Raw genomic sequence first — 22,393 nt, forward strand, 5'->3', positions numbered from 1 at the left:
GAAAGATAGACTAATTATTATTTTTATTTTTTGCACCAGGATAACAGCCATGATGTGGTAGCAAGTAAAATAAATACAATATCTCAAAGTCTTAGCTAAACAGACATGAAACTAATAACTAACAGTCTCTTAATACTTAAAATTGTCAAACATATCACTAACCACATAAATTTAATTGTGTCTTTGCAAACTCTAATGGCATTTGTAGTTATAGGTTTGTGAGTGGCCAATGATTTATCAATGCTGTCACACAAATAGTGTGAGTGGTTAAATGCTTTTTAATTGAACTGCCTTGTCAAAACCAAAGCCATGATTCTTATCAAACTCAGTCAACACAAAAGTTTTTTACTTAAGTACAGTTTGGTCTATTCAACTCTAACAAAAAGAAAGAAAAATGTTAATTGTCTGTTTTTGCATATCCATTAAAATACTGAGTTTTAATTTGGTGAATTCATATCTATCACCACCCAACAAATTATAGGCAATATGATACATGTTTCTCTTTGGATAAATGTGTGAAGGAGTATTTGTTGAATTTTTGAGTTATCATATTTGTTCTTAACTTACTGTCAATAAAATTTTATGAAAATTAGACACACAAGAGTTTTAAAACCAATACTGAAGTTCTGAGGTTATTTACTTATTATAAGATTAATATCAGGGAAATGCAAATCAGAATCACCTTACTCCAATAAGAATGGATACTATCAGAAAGATTTTGATAAGTATTGGTGAGTATTTGGTTAAATGTGAATGTTTGCACACTGCTGGAGAGAATGCAAATTAGTGTAGCATTTAGATAAACACAATGGAGGTTCCTCAAAAATTAGAAATTCAGATGCCATATGATGCAGAAATCCCCTACTAGTTATATATCCAAAAGAAATATGTTGAAGAGACATCTGCATTTCCATTTTTATTGTAGCAATATTCACAATAGCCAAGAAATGGAAATACTGACAAAAGGATAAAGAAAGGGTACATAATGAAATATTCTTTAGCCATAGGGAAAAAAATGAAATTCTGTTATTTGCAACAACAAGGGCAGAACCGGAGATCATTATGTTCAGTGAAATGAGCTAGAAACAGAGAGACAAGTAATGCATGATCTCACTCATATGTGGAATACATATATAAAGGAAAAGATTGGTTTCATAGAAGGTGAATAAAATGGTAGGGGAGACTGGGGAGAATAGAAAGAAAAGAACAACAGGGAAATGTTGGCCAATGTGTACTAAGTTACAGTTAAATAGGAACCAAAAGCTCTGGTGTGTTATAGCACAGCAGGGTGACTACACATAACAATAATGTACTGTGTATATCAAAAGATTAAAACAATATTTTGAATGTTTTCACCATAAAGGAATGATAGTGGTGTAAGAAGATAGATATGTTTAACCCAATTTAAACTTTATGCAATGTACAATGTATCAAAATATTCCATGGTACTTTATTATCATGTATAATGTTTATATTTTATGTATTTTTAAAAATGAATTTAATTTTAAAAATAAAAGAAAATGCATGGAAACTTTCATTTCTCTGGGAAAATATATATTTGCCTTCATTTCTAAAGACAACTTTACTGGGTACATTATTACTGGTTGGCAGGAGGGATTCTTTTGTTGCTCTTGTTTTGTTTCAGCTCTTTGAATTCATCATCAGGGAAGGAACAGTTGAGTGTAGCTGTGCCCAGGGGCCAGGGTTGAAGTCACAGGTTTGAGGGTGGGAGAGGGGCAAATCACAGGGTTCCCATGGTCCTAGTGCAGAACTTGGGTTCAAGTCTGATCCCCCCTCCTGTTCCAGGCATCTAGGAGCCCACAAGAGCCTCATCACTTGCTCTGCCACTGGGCACACAACCTGTAAAGCTCTGAAGTGAGTGTGAACCTGGTGCAATACATGTTACACCCTTATTTTTTTGTGAGGAAGACCCACCAAACCTTCCGTGAGTTCTCAGGCCTGGGCTTGCAATTTCGAGGGTTCCACGAGAACATACAAACTGCATGGCTCTCATTCTGCCCAAACTCATTCTGTGAGGAATCCAACTGAGTCATTTATGCAATGTACACATGTATTGAAACATTCCATGGCACTCTATTATCATGTGTAATGTTTATTCTATGTATGTTTCAAAATGAATTTAATTTTAAAAATAAAAGAAAATACATGGAAATTCCATTTTTCCAGGAAATTTTATCTTGCCTTTATTTCTGAAAGACAATTTTACTGGATACAATATTATTGGTTGGCAGGAGTTTTTTGTTACTGTGGTTGTTTTCTTTTGTTTCACCTCTTTGGATTCATAATCCCCTTCCGCCTTCTAAGATTTCAGCTGAGAGGGCTTCTATAGGTGTACTTAATTTCCCATTTATATTATTTGCTGCATTTCTCTTGCTGCTTTCAAGATCCTGTCTTTACCTTTCACCTTTGATAGTTTGATTACCATATGTCCTGTGATAGTCTTATTTGAGTTGATCCTTATTGGAGACCTTTACTCCCACCCGTCCCTGGATATTCATACCATTCTCCAGGTTTGTAAAGTTTTCTGCTATCATTTTCTGAGATAATCTTTCTACCAATCTACCTTTTCTATTCCCTCTTGAATGCTAATGACTCAAACATTTCTTCTCTTTTGTCACTGTTCCATAAATTCCATGACCTTTTTTCATTATTTTTAGTTTCTTCTCCAAACATATTTCTTCTCTCAAATGAATTTATTTGAAAATCAATTCTCTCTTCTTTCAGTTTCAGACAGCTTCTCTTCTCTTGATCAGTTCTGACATTAATGTTCTGTATTGCATTTTTTCCATTGTAGCTTTCAAGATTTATTTGATTTTCCTGTTATTTCAGTCTCTGTGTTAATTTTATCTAATAACCTCAGAATTGTTTCTCTGTATTCACTTAAAATTCACTGAGCTTCTTTGAAACAGCTGTTTTGAATTCTTTGTTAATTTACGCATCTCTATCCCTTTAGAGTCAGTTATTGGTGTCATTTTATTCACTTGGTGACATAATGCTTCCTTAATTGTTCTTAATCTTTGTGATTGTGCTTCGATGTCTACTTATTGAAAATGTATGCATTTGTTCTAGCCCTTTCAATCTCACTTTGTTAAAGAACATCTTTCAAAAGTAAGCTGATTCGGAGATTCTGGGTAGACTGGCGTTAACCCTAAGCCAATAAACACTACAGCCATTGCCACAGGATTGCCACAGTTGGCAACCTGGCTGTAATCCTGTGGCCTTGTAATCTTGGGCTGCCAAGAGTAGCTTAACCCTGGAATGTAATGCTGTGACCATTGAGCCTGGTGCAGTGCTGGGAGAAACTGATAACTGCTATGGTCTCTCATCCAAGAGATTCAAGTCCACTGCAGTTGTCTGGTGGTTCTGAGAACCAGAACTTGAGTACATCTCAAGGGATTTGTGGCTTCTCTTGTGCCAGGGTGAGTCTAGAAGCTCAGTCCATGGATATAATCTTCAATCAATAGCCAAGTCAACCATCTGCCTGGTGCTGTGTTTGTTGTGGTGGGTCTGGAATTGGGGTCTAAGGCCAATTCCTATGCTCATTCCCCTCTCCTTTCCCCAAGTAGATGGTGTTTCTCTCCACATTGTGCTGCCTGGGATTGGGTAGGGGTGACAAAGATAATATAAAACTATCCATCCTATCCTCTTTGATATGTCAATTTTTATTATTGTACTACAACTAGGTTCTGTTAATGTTTCACCTGGTTGACTTAGCTGCTGTGAAATTAATTTTATGTGAGTATATTCATACAAATTATAGAGCAGTGATGGATAGAGTCCTATTCCACCATCTTGCTCCACTGTTCACAAAATTCCTCTTCCCTTTCAAAGAAATGTGGGACCTCATAACTGAACTATGTTTCATTGACTTAAAACATAGTCACTAATCATCCCCAGAATACCTTAGAGATAAGTGGGCATATTACTCAAAAGTAAGTGTTCTTTTAGATTTGGGATAGACATGTAACACATATAGATCAGTCAAAATTAAAAGTGAAATATTAGTAGGTCAGGAGAAAAACCTATTAGTTTAGGTAATAGAAACTAAAAATAAAGAAATAAAGATAGAAGATAAAAATGAGCAAGTGGTTATGGAAGAAGAGAGGCAAGCCATTCAATATTTAAGATTTTGAGAAAATATTTTAGTGAAACATATATAATATGATATTTAAATAAAATGCTAGGCTTTGTCTGTTAGAGATTCATCTTGTTTTTTCCTCTAAAAAATATCCATAAGGTTATACTGCTGATAAATACACAAATGATGGAGATTGGATACTCAACTAACTTCTTAACTTCTTTCTTCCTCAAGCTTTTACATGAATATAAGTTGCCTCATATGGTTTTTGTTCTGTTTAGAAAAAATGAGATAAGCAAAATATTTAGTCAATGCCTGATAATCAATAAATCTCAAACAATTATTGTTATATTTATTATTGTTAAAGGGTTTAGGGAGAAAAATAGAAAAATAATAGCTATTTTTATTTAAAAACAAAGGCCATGAAATATAGTTTTCATAAGTAGAAAATAGTTTTTATTATTTCTACATAAGAATGTTGAATCAGTAATTTCAATGCCTACTATAACGCATATCAATTATAAATTCAACCCAACTCAGTGCCATTGTATTTTTCTATGAGTTAACTAGTGGCTTACTCATCCTTCCCTATTTTCTCTCTTCTGTCCCACTTTCATTTACTCTCATCTTCCAATCCATCAGTGATCACACTTCTGGAATTAAATACACACATGCTTTGTATATTTGTTATATAATGAAAAATAAGAAGAAACTGCTAAATAGAAAATGTATGTTACATATATATATGGTATGTGAATATTTTACTTTTCTAATCATAAAATTTTATCTCTCAATGTAGAAAAATTTTAAATAGATAAATTTAAATACCAGATTTCTAAACATTTGTTTTCTTGGTTCATAACTATTCTTGCCGTAAGAGGATGTCATATGTATAACTATAAGCAACAGTTTAATGGAAGTATATGATACAGTGAAGGGAAGTAAATGCAGCTTTTAGCAAATATTGCTATGACATTAATTATGGGCATAGGAAGGATCTCCCTAAATGTAAGTGACGATAGAGGGATAATACTCATCTTAGATCCTTAACATTGGCCATTTCCGAGGACACTTAGTCAGACAAGAAACTTAAGCAGTGTTTTCCATTTCTCCCTGCATTATTGTAAGGAAGATTTGACTGAGTTGCCAAAATTCAAGGGATACAAATATGCTAATGCTCCTGAAGATAGGACCAGAATTTCTCAAAGAAAAAAGTAAGAATTCAAACAACCATAGGAAAATCAAATTCTGAATCAAAATTTTATACACCCGATATCACATGTTATTTATGTACTTGCTTCATTAACATCAATACATTTTATGCTTCCTTATCAATACTAATAAAAAGACCAATGTTGATTCACCTGTACTTTTTAATGATTACTTTTCTTGGCACTCTTTGTTTACTTAATGAATTCCCAAGGTAATAAGAGACAGATAAAAATAAGTTCAACTCCACTTGTGTAACATGCATAGATTGAAATAGTCCTTATTTTATATTGTTCAAATTGGCATTGACGGGAAAATGTAACATTCTTTGAAGTCTAAGGAAAATATTATGTGCTTGTAGAACTATAGGTTTGCAAAATATTTAAAACATTCACGTAAATGCAAAGAAAAAGTTTTCAGTAAGTATTTTATATTATCTACAAAGGGACAAATGAAAGAGTATTTTATTCAACCTAAACCGTTTATACATGGATCTTGTGAGAGAGAGAGTAGCAGGATTGATTGTAATATTATAAAATGTTCCAACAAGTTTACTGCACAAAGAATTAATAATCTTGCTGGTCAAATATTACTGGTCTCTAATTAAAGTGAGCGAAATTTTACAGATCCACAAACAGGTTAAATTACCACATTTGTTTTGGAAGTACAAAGGAATTCAAATAAATTGCTGAACCAATTGGCCAACTGTGAAATATGATTATTTAAGAAACCCAGATAGTAGAATTTCAGACTCAATCATCAAGAAATACCAGAAAATAAGTTTGTTAATCTTCAATTATATTTTTAATTTTCAGTATTAAAAGGATTTTAAATCTACAATTGTATGTGCGAATTGCATTGTGAAATGTAAAAATGGAATGGAATATGTGTTATGTTAGAGAATAACAAACTTACCTATGGAAATACCATCAATGGGGTCCCAAGGCAAAACACAGCAACAGGCCTGGATTGTCCTTTTTATCATTTTTCCCTATGTTTAAATGTTATACTGTGATGGAGACAGGATTTAAACAGGGCATTCTCTGTCTGAAAGAACATCTTCTTCCCAGTAAATGTATTTTGGTCATCCAATTTTTCATTAGCTACAGCAATATTGTAAAAATGATTGAATCATGCATTTTATGAATGAAAATTTCCAGGCAATGATTTGTTTGTGCTTTTTGTCTTTTTATTAGAAAAGTAAATGAGGCAAGGAGGGTAATCGTATTAGCCAGACTTTGAAGTTGGAAATTCAGGAGAGGATGCTAACACATTTCCATGAAAAAACATGTAGTTTTTAAAGTGAGACGATGATTACCGTGACTGGTTGTTAAACCTGTGAAAGTTACCTAAACTACATGGGCCCGAGTTTCTCAAAATATAATATCTGAAGGTAAGCCTAAATAAACTTTGAAGACTTTCAACTCTTATTTTGATTACACTTTATTCTAGACTAGTTTTGTAATATTGTGGAAAGGAAAAATTAACTACCATATTTTCATGGTTTTTATAAAGTAAATGTTTTTGTACTTAATTAGAAACTTGATTTTAAAGAAATAAAATAAGAAAATAGCTTCTATTTAAGTATTATCACCAGAACCTTTTGTCCATGGCCTGTAACAGTGTATTTTTCAATGCAGAGAGAGCAATATTTGACTTCTGATAATACAAGTTATTAGGATGTAAGATAGAATGGGAATGGGAGGGAGTTACTAGTGAACAAAAGGTTTTATTTAATTAAACATAACACTCATATTTTATGAATATTTTTAAAGCGTTTCATCCTGTCTTCAATCCCATGCTAATATTTTTACATTATAGGGGAACATACACGTCATGTTCTACAGGGGAGGAAAAAAGGATTGACAATGAAAAACCACACTATACCTACAGAATTCATTCTACTAGGGCTATCAGATGACCCAGAGCTTCAGATTGTGATTTTTCTCTTTTTAATTATCACATATATATTGAGTGTTACTGGAAATTTGACAATCATTACTCTCACATTGGTGGACTCGCATCTACAGACTCCTATGTATTTCTTCCTCAGGAACTTCTCTGTATTAGAAATTACCTTTACAACTGTCTGTATCCCTAGATTTCTGGGCACAATTATTACTAAGGACAAAACAATTTCATATAATAATTGCACAGCTCAGTTGTTTTTCTTCATCTTCATGGGTATAACTGAGTTTTACATTCTAACAGCCATGTCCTATGATCTCTATGTAGCCATTTGCAAACCCCTACATTATACCACCATTATGAACAAGAGAGTCTGCATATTGCTTGTCTTTTGTGCTTGGCTGGCAGGATTCTTAAACATCTTCCCACCAGTTATTCTTTTTCTCCAGTTAGATTACTGTGGCTCCAATGTCATTGATCACTTTGCTTGTGACTATTTCCCCCTATTGCAATTATCTTGCTCAGACACCTGGCTCCTAGAAGTGATTGGATTTTATTCTGCAATAGTGATTCTGCTTTTCACTTTGGCATTAATAATTCTATCCTATATGTTCATCATTCGGACAATTTTGAAACTCCCGTCTGCCAGCCAGAGAAAAAAGGCATTTTCTACATGCTCCTCTCACATGATTGTCATTTCCATCTCATATGGAAGTTGCATATTCATGTATGCTAATCCCTCTGCAAAAGAAAGAGCATCATTGACCAAAGGAGTCGCTATTCTCAATACCTCTGTTGCTCCCATGATGAATCCATTTATATACACTCTGAGAAATCAACAAGTGAAGCAAGCCTTTAAGGACACCATCCAAAAAGTTATGCTTCTTTCTGGTAAATGAAAGTATTAGTGATGCTAGAAAATAAAGTTCTTGTAAATGTTTTCTGTTATACATAACCTCTCAAAACTTTCTTTCCTTAATTTACAGTTGTTAGGTTTGGTTTTTTTTTCCCCATTTCCTTGTTAAAATTTCTCCCATATGATACTTAAAAAATTTGGTAAAGCTAAATATTTCTTCAGAAATTTCTGTTATTTCAAATATTTTATTCAAATATATTTGGACAAAGGAGAAAATCCTTTGACTATCATTTTAAATAAAAGTAGTTTGCTTTGGAACAGACAAAGGGCATTTAGCTTGATGGAAAGAGGGTCAAGATAGATGTGGACTTCAAAAATTTTCATCCTTGCCTGGTAACAAAATGAATGTTAATACTAATAATAATTATAATAAGAAGTAGTAAGAGAATAATAGCAGAAGGTGAAATAAAGTTTTTCAGTATTATTATGTGGTAGACTAATTCCTTTTTTTAACAAGTCATACTTCTTTATTCACAAGCAGAAAAAAACAATGAAGTGTCACAATGCATTTTCAATCATCAAATAAGAAGCAGATAAACCATTCTTTAACTATAGACAACCCTATCGTGGATTTTATAAGAATTCAATCTAAGAAAAAAATCCTTACACTTATAAACCTAAATTTATGAAGTTATTTTAAAGATGTCATTCTATACAATTTACTCTCGGTAAAGGCATCTTTCAATGACAAACTTTTAATTTTGATGAACCCTAATTCTGGATCTTCTATGGTTAATGCTTTCTAAGACTAGAGAAAGCTACTTTGGCTACTCCCAAGTTACAAAGATATTCACCAATGTTTCTGGAAAAGGTTTATATTTTTTAGCTGTCACTTTTATGTCTGTGATTCAACTCAAATTCATTTTTGTGAGGTAGAGGATTTATGATTCATTTTTTTCCAAGAGGATATTTAGCTCCACTATCCTGCCTCCTTTTGTCAAAGACTCTCCTTTCCTGTTTGAGTACTTTGACACCTTTGTTAAAAATCAAGTGATCAGATAAAAATGAATGTTTTTAAGTCCTGTCTTCTATTTCATTGATTTATCTGATTACTGATACCACTTTCTACAATAATCATGGCATTGCTTTACAAAATTGAAGCCTCAATAAAACAATATGTAGAAATTAAACTGAAATGAATGAATAAGATCAAGATGAGCGTAAGAACATCCTTGGGAAACCATTTTTAAAGATTGTATCACAGCTTTGAAACACTCCCTAATTACTACCATATCAAGAGCAAAATATATTTACCCACAAATAACTGAAAAACTACATATTTTAATACTTTCAACTGAAATTATACATAAAAATATTTCATTAATTTTCTACTCAATTTTACCACTGGTCTCCCAACATTAGTTCTAAGTCATTTAATAATACCACAGTTAGCATGCTTTAAAATAATCATAAAAAATTCAAGTGTTGAAGTTGGATGATAGGTACACATTCCACCTAACAAAATAAATTATATTAAATTTATTTTATGATAAATAATAAAATGTTAAAAAGTCACATATCAATTTAAAAAATGCACCTGGTAAAGAAAAAAGTGGATTATTTTCTTTATAAAAAGAAGATACATAAAATTTCCTTTAGAGTTTATCCTCAAAAATAAAATTATAAGATATTATCTCAGATTATTTAATATGTATGATTTGCACAGTTTTCCTGTTTGCTTTGTGCATGAACTTCAATCAGAAAATAAACCCCAGAGTTTTCTGAACATAAAATGAGAATAAGATTATAAAGTCCTCCATTTTCAAAATTTTTCCCAATAGCTCTCTATGGCTTTCACCCATATCATGAATCATTAATTCATCTTCTACTCAGTCCATGTATATTATTCCCCCAGGTGTATTTGGGGGAAAAATGTTATATCAACCACTATACCCTAGATTTCTAGGTCACTTCAAACTATTTCAAGTGTTGCTCAATATATATCCAGGAAACTTTTATTTTTTTTTAATTTAAGTCCATGCACAAAAGAGGACAACTATGAAATAATACAAGTTAAACAATCTGAGTTAATATCTTATAAATAATAAAATAAGTGATTATGCATACACTTTTTTCTACCTCAACATCTACATATGGATGTTAACAGTATTCTATAATCAGAATCAGAATCTTCTATGTTCTTCCAAATTTTTAAGTGATTGTGAAAATTTAGACATTATTCAAAATATATTTTTAAAAAAAACAGAATTGCAAGTATGTGCCAACCCTTTAGGTAAATAAGATAATACCATTTCCACTCCACTCTACTTAAAATGTTAGATATTTTTCTGTAGAATTAATTTTTCTAAAAATGTATCAAGTACTAGATCAATATCAAGGTAAAAGGGGATTATTCACAACATCTGCATTATCTAGTAGGCAGTACCAGTAAATACAAATGTGATGAAATGGATATTCTAGGCAAAGAGAACTTTATTTTTCTAACATCACTTGGCCATTTGTTTATCACTTGGTTTCCTGAGCTTTCTTTACTTCTATTTTCTTTTGCCTTTTCTACAAGAGGTATTTACTGTTGGTGTTCTGCCAAAGTCTTTAACAATTCCATAGTGAAAGACAGATAATTGACTTACAAATCTTTTTAATCAGGAAATAATTTAATTCTTTATAACACAAAATACACGATAAGAATGAAAACTAAAGTGACAGCAAAAGAAGACAAGATTATCATAGGTTTAGGACTAAAAGGAGCTCACATTTAGTAATGATTGTGGAATTGATCATAATTCTGATAGGGCAAACAGTAAAAAATCCAACCTCCTATCATTGTCAATGATAACTGCCTGGACTATTTCTCCCCATGAGAATTTTAGAACATTTAGGACATAATCACCCTTTTTCATCACAATATCCCCCAATCCTGTCATAAGATAATTAAATATGACCTGAATAATCATAATAGAATGTTCTTTAACAATTTTGGTACTTATCAGAAACTTCTAATACATTATTTCAAATGCAAGTCATTGTATTGTAAATTCATGAATCTGATTTGTGATGTTAAAAAAGTAGACGTATCCCATAATCGCAAGCTATAATCTCTGAAATATTGAAATTCTCTACATCCATTTCACTTTGTTCATTTACTATAAATTACAAATAACAGTATTTATCTTCTAAGGGAATTCATAAAATATATATTGCTTATGGTTTGCATAATACAAAATAGAGTATGTAGAATATTATCATAGGAGATGTTATTTCTTGACCCTACTACTAAAAACTCTGAAGTCACGTTTAGACTCTCACTCTCTGTTCTCCAGAAAGTTAAACTCTCACCAATTTATCATAATTTCAGTCATCTTTTCATGTGTAAGATTTTTATTGGTGCATATTAATTATACAGAATGATGGATTTCGTGGTGGTATTTTGTACATACTTATTATTGTTAGCACAAAATGACCAAGCTGGGTGCAAACTTCATGGACCACCAGAGTCTTTACTCAGCAATGGAGTCATGCTTCTAGTGAAGGCACTTTCCGGATGGAAAATGAGCCACTGGCCAAATGGAGAACCTGTACTTATATAGGTTACACTGAGAGGTGACTTAATTATTGATAGAGCTATGTCAGTTTGGGCACTCAGGAAACAGGTTTGTGAGAATTTGAAATTTGTTTTTACTGGGCAATATTTTTACTTGGGAAGAATGGAGAGTCTGGGATCTGCGTACAGTGCTTATCTCGTTCCCTTCAGGGTTCCATGGTACTGTCACTGGAAAAGGATTTATTTGGGGAAGGGTCAATGCTTTGGTGCCCTGTCAGATACTTGACTTGATGGATATCTCCTCCCCAGGGAGTTTCTTGTCACTGGATGATGTTTGCTTCCTTTCCAGGAATTGTCCTGTCACTAGGAAAGGATGTATTGGGAAAGGATCAATTTTACCAATGTGTTGCCTTCTTCTTCTGTCCCTCTTTTCATGCCACATTATTATGGGGTTTGTCATTTTCCATATCTTACATTTATGGCATGATTTGATCAAATGCATTTCATTTTGCTTGATAAGTGTTACATTTTCAATTCTCTCTCTCTGTAATTTGGGGAGTTATTTAATATACCTAAAGGACAATGCCTCTGACTAATGAAGGATATTAATTATACATACCTCATAAAATTGTTGAAAGAATTAAATGAGTCCCTAGGTTTACTTGAAAAAAAAAAGTCTTAACAACCCTAGATTCTTAGATGATGTCAAACTGTTCTGAGAATGAGTCTGCCCAAGGAGCTCTAAGGCAGGTTTGTTGAGATCTGTGGCAGGTGGCAGCTGGTGCAGGGGCTGCAGAGAACTGGAGGTCGGGGGTTTGGGCAGCCATGACCAGCAGTGGTACCTCATGGAAAGCACCCTGAGTCTTCATCAAGTTCATCAAAGGATTCAGTCGCAAGGAGCCCAAGTAGAAGAAACAAGGTTTCTAGAGTTTGAAAATTTTGAAAAATTAAAGCCAGTTCATGGTTTAATATTTCTTTCCAAAGAAGCTGCAGGCTCTATTCTTCAGGATGCAGACTTGACATGACATTTTTTCGAAGCAGATAATCAACAATGCATGTGCTATTCAAGCCATTTGATGTCCATTTTGGAGCCATATTATCAGAGCTTAAAGAATTTTCACAAAGTTTTGACACAGCTATAAAGGGTTTGACCCTGAGCAATTGGGATGTGATTCAACAACTATACCACAGTTTTACCAGACAGCAAATGTTTGAATTTGATACAAAGACATAAGCCAAAGACTGAGATGCTTTTCACTTCATCATTTATGTTCCTGTTAAGAATTAGAAGGATTAAGAAAAGGACCAATTAATTTAGGTGCATGCAATCAGGATGACTGGATCAGCTCAGTGCAGCCAGTCATAGAAAAAAAGAATACAAAAGTATGGTAAAGGTGAAATTTGATTCAACTTAATGGCCATTGAGTCTGGCAGAAAAATGATATATGAACAAAAGATAGCAGAGTTACAAAATCAACTTGCAGAGGATCCTATGGATACAGATTAGGGTAGTAACATGTTAGGTGTTACTCAATCAAAAGTTGCCAAAAATCAGATGCTTATTGAAGAAGAAATACAAAAGTTAAAAAAGATACAAGATTGAAAATATCAGATGAAAAAATAAATAAATACTAACAAACTATCAATGAAATTCAAACAAAGTTTATATTTTTGTTTATAGTATTGCATCAAAGTTAATTTGATAATTAGACTTTTCATTTAGTGGAAGTTGATTGAAATATATACAGGAACTCTGTACTATTTTTGCAACTTTTATCTATGCTTAAAATTATCACAGAAAAAAATGTTTAACACCTTGATTCCTAATCCTATCTTCTAAAAGCACAAAATACTATGGGAGCCATGAATAATGTCATAAAATAGTATACTTTATGGCTACACAATCTACCTCTTATTCAAAGACATATCTTTTCAGTCCCTATATAATAGCAATTTTAGTATCTTCAATAACTAACTTTTTAGCCTAATTCCAGAACATTAATGCAAGTTTATATATGGATTAGTGGAACTGTGTAGAACACAATCAACAAGTGTTTGTTTTTTTCAAGCTTAATTAGTATGTGACTTTGCTCTTAAGGGTTTAGTGTCTTTTTTAGTGGTGCAGATACTAGGAAAAGCAGAGTACACACATTAAATAAAAGTATCAGTGCCTGAGACTTGCCCAATCTGAGACTCTTAAAAGAAAGAAGTTCACCAGTTTCTTGCATAAATTAAGAATCTATAACCATCCCAACAGAAGGGTAGACATAAGCAGTATGAAAAAGAAAGAGACAAAAGCAAACCACCTAAACAACCCACATCAGTGCAATGATTGATTCCATTGAAATCAGAGAGAAGAAAATGTCAGAGAAATAGTTTAAAAAGTTCACAACTAAAATGTTCAAATGAGCTAAAAGTAGATGTACGGAGTGAATTCAGAGAAAAAATACAGAAAGTGAAATATCATTTCAATAAAGAAATAGAGACTCTGAAAAGAGCCAATGAAAATCCTAGAAATAAAAGATTCAAAAAAATCAAATAAAAATTCAATAAGAAGAATCACCAATAGATTAGACACTTTGAAGACAGATTTTCAGGCCTTCAAAACAAAGTATATAATCTTGAAAAAAAAGTCAATAATAAATAAAAGATATTGAGACACATGACCTGAATATTCAAGAAATCTGGGATAATATGAAGAGATCAAATTTAAGAATCACTGGGGTAGATGAAGGCTTCAAAATACATAGTAAAGGATTGCATAGTTTTTCTTTTTATTGGACCTTTTTAGTTATAGATGACAGTAAAATCCATTTTGACATAATTATAAAAACATGAAATAAATCATGTTCTACTTCAGACCTCAGTACCTCTCCTTCCCCTTCTCTATCCCCATTCCCTGCTCACTTTTCTCTACTAATCTTTCTGTCATTTACCACTAGGTATTTTTAATCAATTTCTTGTGGCTGCACACAATGGTGAGATTCACTGATTTCCAAATCTTAGGAACAAGATGGCAATTCAAATATAAGAAGCATATAGAACTCAAATAGGCAAGCTTAAAAGAGATTCTCTTCAAGACACATTATAATGAAAATGCCTTATATACAAAATAAGGATAGAATTTTAAAAGCCACAAGAGAAAACCAACAGGTCACATATAGAGATAAATTCATTTGGATTTGAACTGATTTCTCAACTCAGACACTAGAAGTCAGGAAGGCTTGGAACAATATATACCAAGCCCTGAAAGAAATGGTCACCAATGAAGATTAATATATTCAGCAAAACTTTCCTTCAAAATTGAAGTTGAAATTCAAATTTTCCATGCTAAGCAGAAACTAAAAGTTTTCATAAATACTAGGCCTACACTACAAACATACTCAGTGAGATATTTCATACAGAAGAGATGAAAAAGAAAACTGAAAACCAAAATAGGGAAGAATTGCACTAGAAGAAGAGTCAATTAAAGGAGAAGTAGGCATTAGAAATAAGTCTCAAGCATTAGAAATGATACCAAAATTGCAGGAAATAAAAATCATCTTCCTATAATAACATTGAAGGCAAGTTCTAAGAGAAAAATTTATAGAACTGAGTCCCTACATTTAGAAACTGGAAAGATACCAAATAAATGGTATAACATTACACCTCATGACCCTAGGAAAAGAATAAGAAACTAACATTAAAATTAGTAAATGATAGGAAATAATTAAAATCAGAACCAAAAATCACTGAAACTGAGAATAAAATTTACCAAAGGATCAATGAATTCAATGAGTTGCTCTTTTGAAAGGATAAGCAAATTTGATAAACCCCTGGCCAAGCTTGTAAGGAATCCAACCTCCCAACCACCTGCCAATCTGTGTTCCACCCACCTCTCCCGTTACAGGAATTTCCGGCTTACTTTGTGGTAATCTTCCTGCCTCCCACATTACTCGTTCTAATATGTCATTGGTCCATCAGTCAGTCTGTAATAATTCTCCTCCGTGATTGGTTCCTCCCAGCCCGCGAAATTCCAATGTCTGAGAAGAAACCATGTGCCATCTTCTTTTTTTCTTCTTCCCTTTTCCCCGAGCGGATGTGAATCGTCCGCATAAAATAAAAGTTCCTCGTGTGAGACCTGTGTCTGCAGAGCGTTTTTCTGGGAGTTATTGATGAACCATAACTGCCCCTAACATCTGGTGCCGAAGACCGGGGATGAGTTTTTTCCACTGACTAAGCAAGCGAAATCCCATCCAATAGCCCCGGCACCCACAGATTCAGGCTCACCTTCCATTTACCTGGATGCCCAGTTTTCTGCATACAACACCGGACTCCAAAATTGGTGAGTTCCCCTTAGGCAGGCCTCTGACCACTTAAACACATCTCAGCCACCTGCGACTCCCGCCGCAGCCCCCCCTTATCTGAGAAGTGGCCATTCCCATGGTTCCCTCCGCCGGCTCGCGGCTTCTCTCTCGCCGCTCTGCGGCTTCCCCCTCGTGGCTCCCGCCGCCCAACTGCCGAGGTGTGGGCGTACCTCCTTGGTCCCCATAGTTGGTCCTAGTTGCTGGGTGGATTCCTGAATTTTATGGTGCTGAGATTCTTTCTCAGGGTTTGAAGCTCTCTCTCTTATTTCCCACTGCGTCTCGCTCGAAATCCTGGCCAGGTCTTCAAACTCTCTCTCGGCTCATGCCTGGTTAAACACTGGTTCTAGGTGACGACCAGACCTTTGTTCTAACCTCTTGTTGCCTGGCACCATGGTTCTTGGGACGCCAAAAATCACTAGCCTGGTGGGTCTCAGCTTACCATGGGATTCGGGATATCCAGCCCAGCAAACTCGCCCCTGAGATGCTTATTAAATCATCTCAAACCCCTTCACCTATTCCCTGAATCAGAGCTAAATTGTCCTTTAGTTAGTAAGTCAGAATGGTCTATTTATGACACCCTAAATTCTAGCTTTATACTAGGTAAAATTATATGCCTAATTATACTAGTTATAATTAAGTACATATGTGGGCAACCTGGTGAATGGAAAGGAACTTTTCCCCTTCGTGTTTTTCCTTTCTTTCAGGCTAAACCTCTCTTGGCTTCTCCCCCACCTTTTAACCCTTCTTTCCCTTCTGAGTTCAATCCAGCTATGAGTCATCTCCTTACAGGTCTCCGACTGCAGAAGCCCCTGTCCATTCTTCTTCTTTGTCTCATTCTGTTTCTCCTTCCGTTCCTCCATTCAGCCCACCAAGTCCCCCAACCACGTGGTCTCGTACACACATTCTAGTTCCTTTACTGGAGGTGGCTGACATGGAGGGAGTAAAACCTGAACTCTCTTGGCTGATTCCTTATTTTCAAATCTGTTCTTTCTCGCTTCTTAATTCTCCCTGCAGGCTCAAGAAATTAAAAGGACCTAAGCATCAAATCTCTGCTAGAACATATTAGCCCCTTTCAGATTCAGATCTCAGTCAAGGGTTACATTGAAATGTAAATGAAGAAAGACTCAATGTGAGACCAGTTTCAAACCCAAGAAAAAAAAGTGTCCATTTTAAATTTCTCCTGGGCTACAACTCAGAATACTTTTCTCCCTTTCAACTTTTCTCTCCTTCTCATTTTCTCATGCTTTAATTAATAACCATTATCATTTTTCTTCTAGGACTTTATTTTTCTTAAATGCTGTATTTTTGACCTCACAATTTTGATCCTACAGACCTAGGTTAATGATTTTTGATCAGTTCTTTTTATCCAACTCTAGAGTTATTTTTGAACATCCATTGCATTTCAATGGAGGTAAATATTACAAGGCCTTTGCTTTTGTGTTAAATATAAGCATGCATAAAAATTAAATTTTTAAAAATGGATCCAAATATTTTTAATTCATGTGATTTAATGAGGTTCAATTTAAATTGGGTAAACTAATAAAAGTAAAATGTCCTTAAAATTAACTCAGAAGTCTCTAGGTGGTCAAACTAATAAAATATTAATGTTTATAAAATGTCTAACATCAATTTTTCTAGGAATTTTCTTCAACAGGAAAGAGACGGCAAATACCAAATACTGTTGGTACACTTGTCTGATATCTTGGTTTTTCTACAATAAGATGAGTGAATTGGAGTCAACATGTATGGGATTACTCAAATGTGTTTGTTAGAGACCTCTGATTAATTTATAAGGTTATTCCATAGAGTAACATACTTAAAAACATTATTCTTTGTATATTAAATGTGTTCATATTTTCCAGGTATACATGCCTTTAAAGCAGAAAATTTATCAAGCTGCTGTTCTCCAAATTAAACTTGTCTGTAATGGTAAACCTATCATTTAATATTCTATCATAGGACCTGTCATCAATAGGGTATATGTAAAATGACATTTAAGAAAGAGTGTAATATGCAATAGCAAAAATGGAACTCAGCCAAAATTCAAGATAGCTATTGCACAAACTGAAAGTTTTACTGTTGGTAATTCCATTTTGTATTTTCCTTGTAAACTCTAATTGTTGCCTGATCAATATTTTGCAGAAGTACTGCTTCAAGAGCTAACACCGTAAATTAACTTGGAATAGTAAGCTATCACCTATAAAACAAATAATGTAAACCCCAATTAGAAAAAAGGGGGTAAATAACTGTAAAGTTATAGACATTAAAGCTAAAGCCCAGTACTCTTACTTTATGACTGGTGAGACTGACTTGCTTGATGGTTAAGATCAAACTTAGAAATAGAGATTTAATACAGAGGTCAAGAAAAGTCCATATTTGGGTCTTGCCCTCAAAGTCAGCCTGAACCCAGGGAACAAGAGGACTTCTCCAAGGAGCTTTGCAACTCTGGGTCACACAACCTCCTGACCAAGGAGATTGATGGGGCCGCTAGAGAAAAAGCCACTCAGTACATCTGTTGCAGAGGAGGGCCATGGAAAAAGGGAGACATCCCTGATGCTGTCAAGGAAAGCCACGTCATCGAAAAGACCCTGCCTAACCAAATGGCACTATGGAGCTAAGAAGCTGCTCTTAAGTTCTCTATGAGTGACCCCTGTGGAAACTCAGCTGACTCTTTAACAGACAGGAACAGGTCACTTTGACCAGCTTGATCTTAAACACCTAGCAAATCAGTTAAAACCAAAGTATAGCCATTCTTGGGCATTTAAAAATAATAGTAACTATCAAGAGAAACTGCTAGAGTCATAAGTTTTTAGTCAGTTTAAGGTCTACAGACACAGGTAGGCTTAATCTATGTTTGCTAGTAACAGAAGTATAGAAATCTCTACTAAATGTTGTGTTCACATTCCTGATAACCTAGACAATGTTAAAGCTCCCAAATGAAGGCCTGTCCTCTCCAGCCTTTGCTAGACCTTGTTATGGGAACAACTTCTCAGTTCTTCCACCCCCTGGTGAGGAATTATTAACTTCTCTCATCTTTATAATATGCATTAGCATGTTCCAGATCCTGTAACATTTGTATTGTGTCAATCTCATTTCAGTACTCATGTCTTTTTGTTCTTCTCTCATAGAAGCACACATCCCCAGATGCCTTTACAGCCTGCTCTCCCACAACCAGACTTCTACCATGAACCCCTTAATTGAACCGATTTCTAAAAAGGAACCTCCAAACTGCTTGCCCCACGCTGCCCACTTCCAGCTCGAAGAAGTCAGATCGGTCATCACCCCTTTTCCCTACAGCAGTGAAGGAGTTCCTAGTAGTAGAGGGGTAAATGAAGTCAGAATTGGGAACAGGCAGTTAGTGTAGAAATAGGAGATCAGTCAAATCCAGAAAATGAAGTCCATGAAAATCATCTGCCTTTGGAAGCCTAGAAGGAGAATAAACTTTTTACATCTCACCTGCAAAACCAACTCCAGTCACCTAGGCAGGAAGGAGAGAGAAGGCTTCAAAAATAACTGGAGAGCAAGATTTTTTTACTTTTTTATAAAAAAATAAATGGGAGAATGTAAGGAATCCGGCTTCCCAACCACTTGTCAATCTGCGTTCCGCCCACCTCTCCCGTTACAGGAATTTCCGGCTTACATTGCGGTAATCTTCCTGCCTCCCACATTACATTCTAATATGTCATTGGTCCATCAGTCAGTCTGTAATAATTCTCCTCCATGATTGGTTCCTCCCAGCCCACGAAATTCCAATGTCTGAGAAGAAACCATGCGCCATCTTCTTTTTTTCTTCTTCCCTTTTCCCTGAGCGGATGTGAATCATCCACATAAAACAAAAGTTCCTCATGTGAGACCTGTGTCTGCGGAGGGTTTTTCTGGGAGTTATCGACGAATCATAACTGCCCCTAACAAAGCTAATGAAAATACAAACCAAGAATCTTAATAAAACTGGACATGAAAAAAGAAATAGCACCAAAGACGCTAGTGAAATCCAGTGGATCACGAGAATCTATTTTGAAAATTTATACTCTAATAAACTAGAAAATCACAAAGATTCCTCGAGACATATGATTTACCCAAATTGATCCATGATGATAAAGAAAATTTAAACAGACCAATATCAAGCAATGACATTGAAACAGGAATTAAAAGTTTTCCAAAAAATAAAATCCCAGGATCAGAGAGATTCTCAGCTGAGTTCTTTCTACCAGACCTTTAAAGAAGAATTATTGTGAATCCTTCTCAAATTATTCCATGAAATACAAAATGAGGAAATACTGCCATATTCATTCTATGAAGCCATTATAATCAAGATATGAAACCAAAGACACATCAGGGAAAGAAAACCACAGACCAACATCCTGGATGAATATAGATGTAAAAATTCTGAATAAAATATTGGCAAATTTCATTCAAAGACACTTTAAGAAGATAGTGCACAATGATCAAGTGGGTTTCATCCCAGAATGCAAAGTTGGTTCAACATATGCAAATCAATTAATTTCCCACATAAATACAATTAAAAACAAGAATCACATGATTATTTTAATATATGAATAAAGAGAATGTGACAAAGTCCAGCACCCATTCATGTTTTAAAACACTAGAGACTCTAGAGATGAAGGAACTTACCTCAAAAGTATAAAGTTTATGTATGACAAACTCAAGGCCAGCTCACATAGAATGGAGAAAAATGTGAAAACACTTCCTCTTAAAACAGGAATAAGATAAGTGTAATCATTCTCATCGCTCCTATTCAACACAGTCCTTGAAACTCTAGCCAGAGCAGTCAGACAAGAGAAGGAAATTAAAGGGATACAAATTTTTTAAAAAATAATAATTCAAATTATCTCTGTTTGCTGATGACATATCTTATATTTAGAAGATAAAAAAAAATGTCACCAGAACACTTCTATAGATGATAAATGAATTCAGAAAAGTAGCAGGATACAAGATCAGCATACATAAATCAATCACTTTCCTATACTTTAATAATGAATCTGCTAAAAAGGAAATTAGGAAAATTATAACATTTGCAATAACCTCAAAAATAAAATAAAATACTTGAAAGTAAATCTAATGCAGGAGGTGACAGACCTCTGTATTAAAACATTTAGAGAAGACCTTAGAAGATGGAAAGACCTTTCATGTTGTTGTTTAGGCAGAATTAATATTGTCAAAATAGCCATACTACCAAAAGCATTATACAGATTCAATGCAATACTAGAGGTATCACAATACCAGATACCCCAATGTCTCAAATTATACTACAGAGATATAGCAACAAAAAATTATGCTATTGGCACCAAAACAAACATGAATACCAATGGATCACAAGAGAAGGCACAGAGACAAATTCACATAGATATAGCCATCTGATGCATGACAAAGGTGCCAAAAATATACACTGGGAAAAAAATAGACTTTTTTAACAAATAGTACCTGGAAACTGAATATCCATATGTAGAAGAATATAACTTGACCTCTATAGTCCTGCACAAAAATCAACTCAAAGTTGTTTGAAGACCCAGAAATTAGACCAGAAACTCTGCAATTGCTAGAAGAAAATGTAGGCTCAACACTCCAACAAATTGGCAAAGGCATTGATTTTCTTAAATAGACTCCTTAAGCATGAGAAATAAAACCAAGAATCAATAAGTGGGAAGGCATCAAATTAAAAAGTTTATGCACAGAAAAGAAACCAGGGCTTGAAGAGAAAGCCTTCCGAATGGGAATTCTTCACCATGTGCTCCTTAGACATGGGATTAATATCCAGACTAAAAAAGGACTTGAAAACTTAACACCAAAAACCAAATATCCCAATAAATAAAAGGGTAAAAGAAATACACAGCATTTTGTAAAAGAAGAAACACAATTGGTCAACAAATTGATGGAAAAAAAAAAAAGATTACCATCTCTAGAAATTAGGGAAATGCAAATCAAAACTACTTTGATATTTCATTTCACTCTAGTCAAAATGGAAATTATCAAGAATACAAAAAGTAATAAAAGCTGTTGAGGATGTGTGGAAGAAGGTACACTCATACATTATTGGTGGGCCTGCAAATTAGAGCACCCACCCAGAAAAACAGTATGGAGATTCCTCAAAAAATTAGGAATGGAACCACCATAAGACCCAGCAATCCCACTCATTGTTATGGATCCAAATGATCTAAAATCAGCATACTATAGGAATGTAACCACATCAACGCTTATAGTAGCACAATTCACAATAGCCAAACTGACGAACCAACCTAAGTGCCCATCAATAGATGAATGGAAAAAGACAATGTGGTATACATATACAATGCAGTTTAATAAATCTTAAATAAGAATGAAATTATGGCATTTGCCACTTAATAGATGTAACTGGAGACCATTATGCTAAGTGAAATAAGAGAGATGCTGAAAAA

The 22,393-nt window shown here is 34.2% G+C and overlaps 1 protein-coding gene and 1 pseudogene across 1 annotated transcript; both read left to right on the top strand.

Moving 5' to 3' along the window:
- Window positions 1-7,176: 7,176 nt before the first annotated feature.
- On the top strand, window positions 7,177-8,115 carry LOC124982541 (olfactory receptor 6C3-like). The gene has a single exon (XM_047549344.1). It carries the CDS (start codon window positions 7,177-7,179, stop codon window positions 8,113-8,115), a length of 939 nt encoding a protein of 312 aa, XP_047405300.1.
- A 2,328-nt stretch (window positions 8,116-10,443) lies between these two features.
- On the top strand, window positions 10,444-13,262 carry LOC124982903 (ubiquitin carboxyl-terminal hydrolase isozyme L5-like; annotated as a pseudogene).
- The last annotated feature ends 9,131 nt before the right edge of the window (window positions 13,263-22,393 follow it).

The sequence above is a fragment of the Sciurus carolinensis genome, chromosome 4 (assembly GCF_902686445.1).
Source record: "Sciurus carolinensis chromosome 4, mSciCar1.2, whole genome shotgun sequence".
In the NCBI taxonomy this organism is placed as follows: domain Eukaryota; kingdom Metazoa; phylum Chordata; class Mammalia; order Rodentia; family Sciuridae; genus Sciurus; species Sciurus carolinensis.

Bases quoted from the DNA above. Each gene is read 5' to 3' on its own strand.
- LOC124982541 (XM_047549344.1), top strand. From the start codon at position 7,177: ATGAAAAACCACACTATACCTACAGAATTCATTCTACTAGGGCTATCA.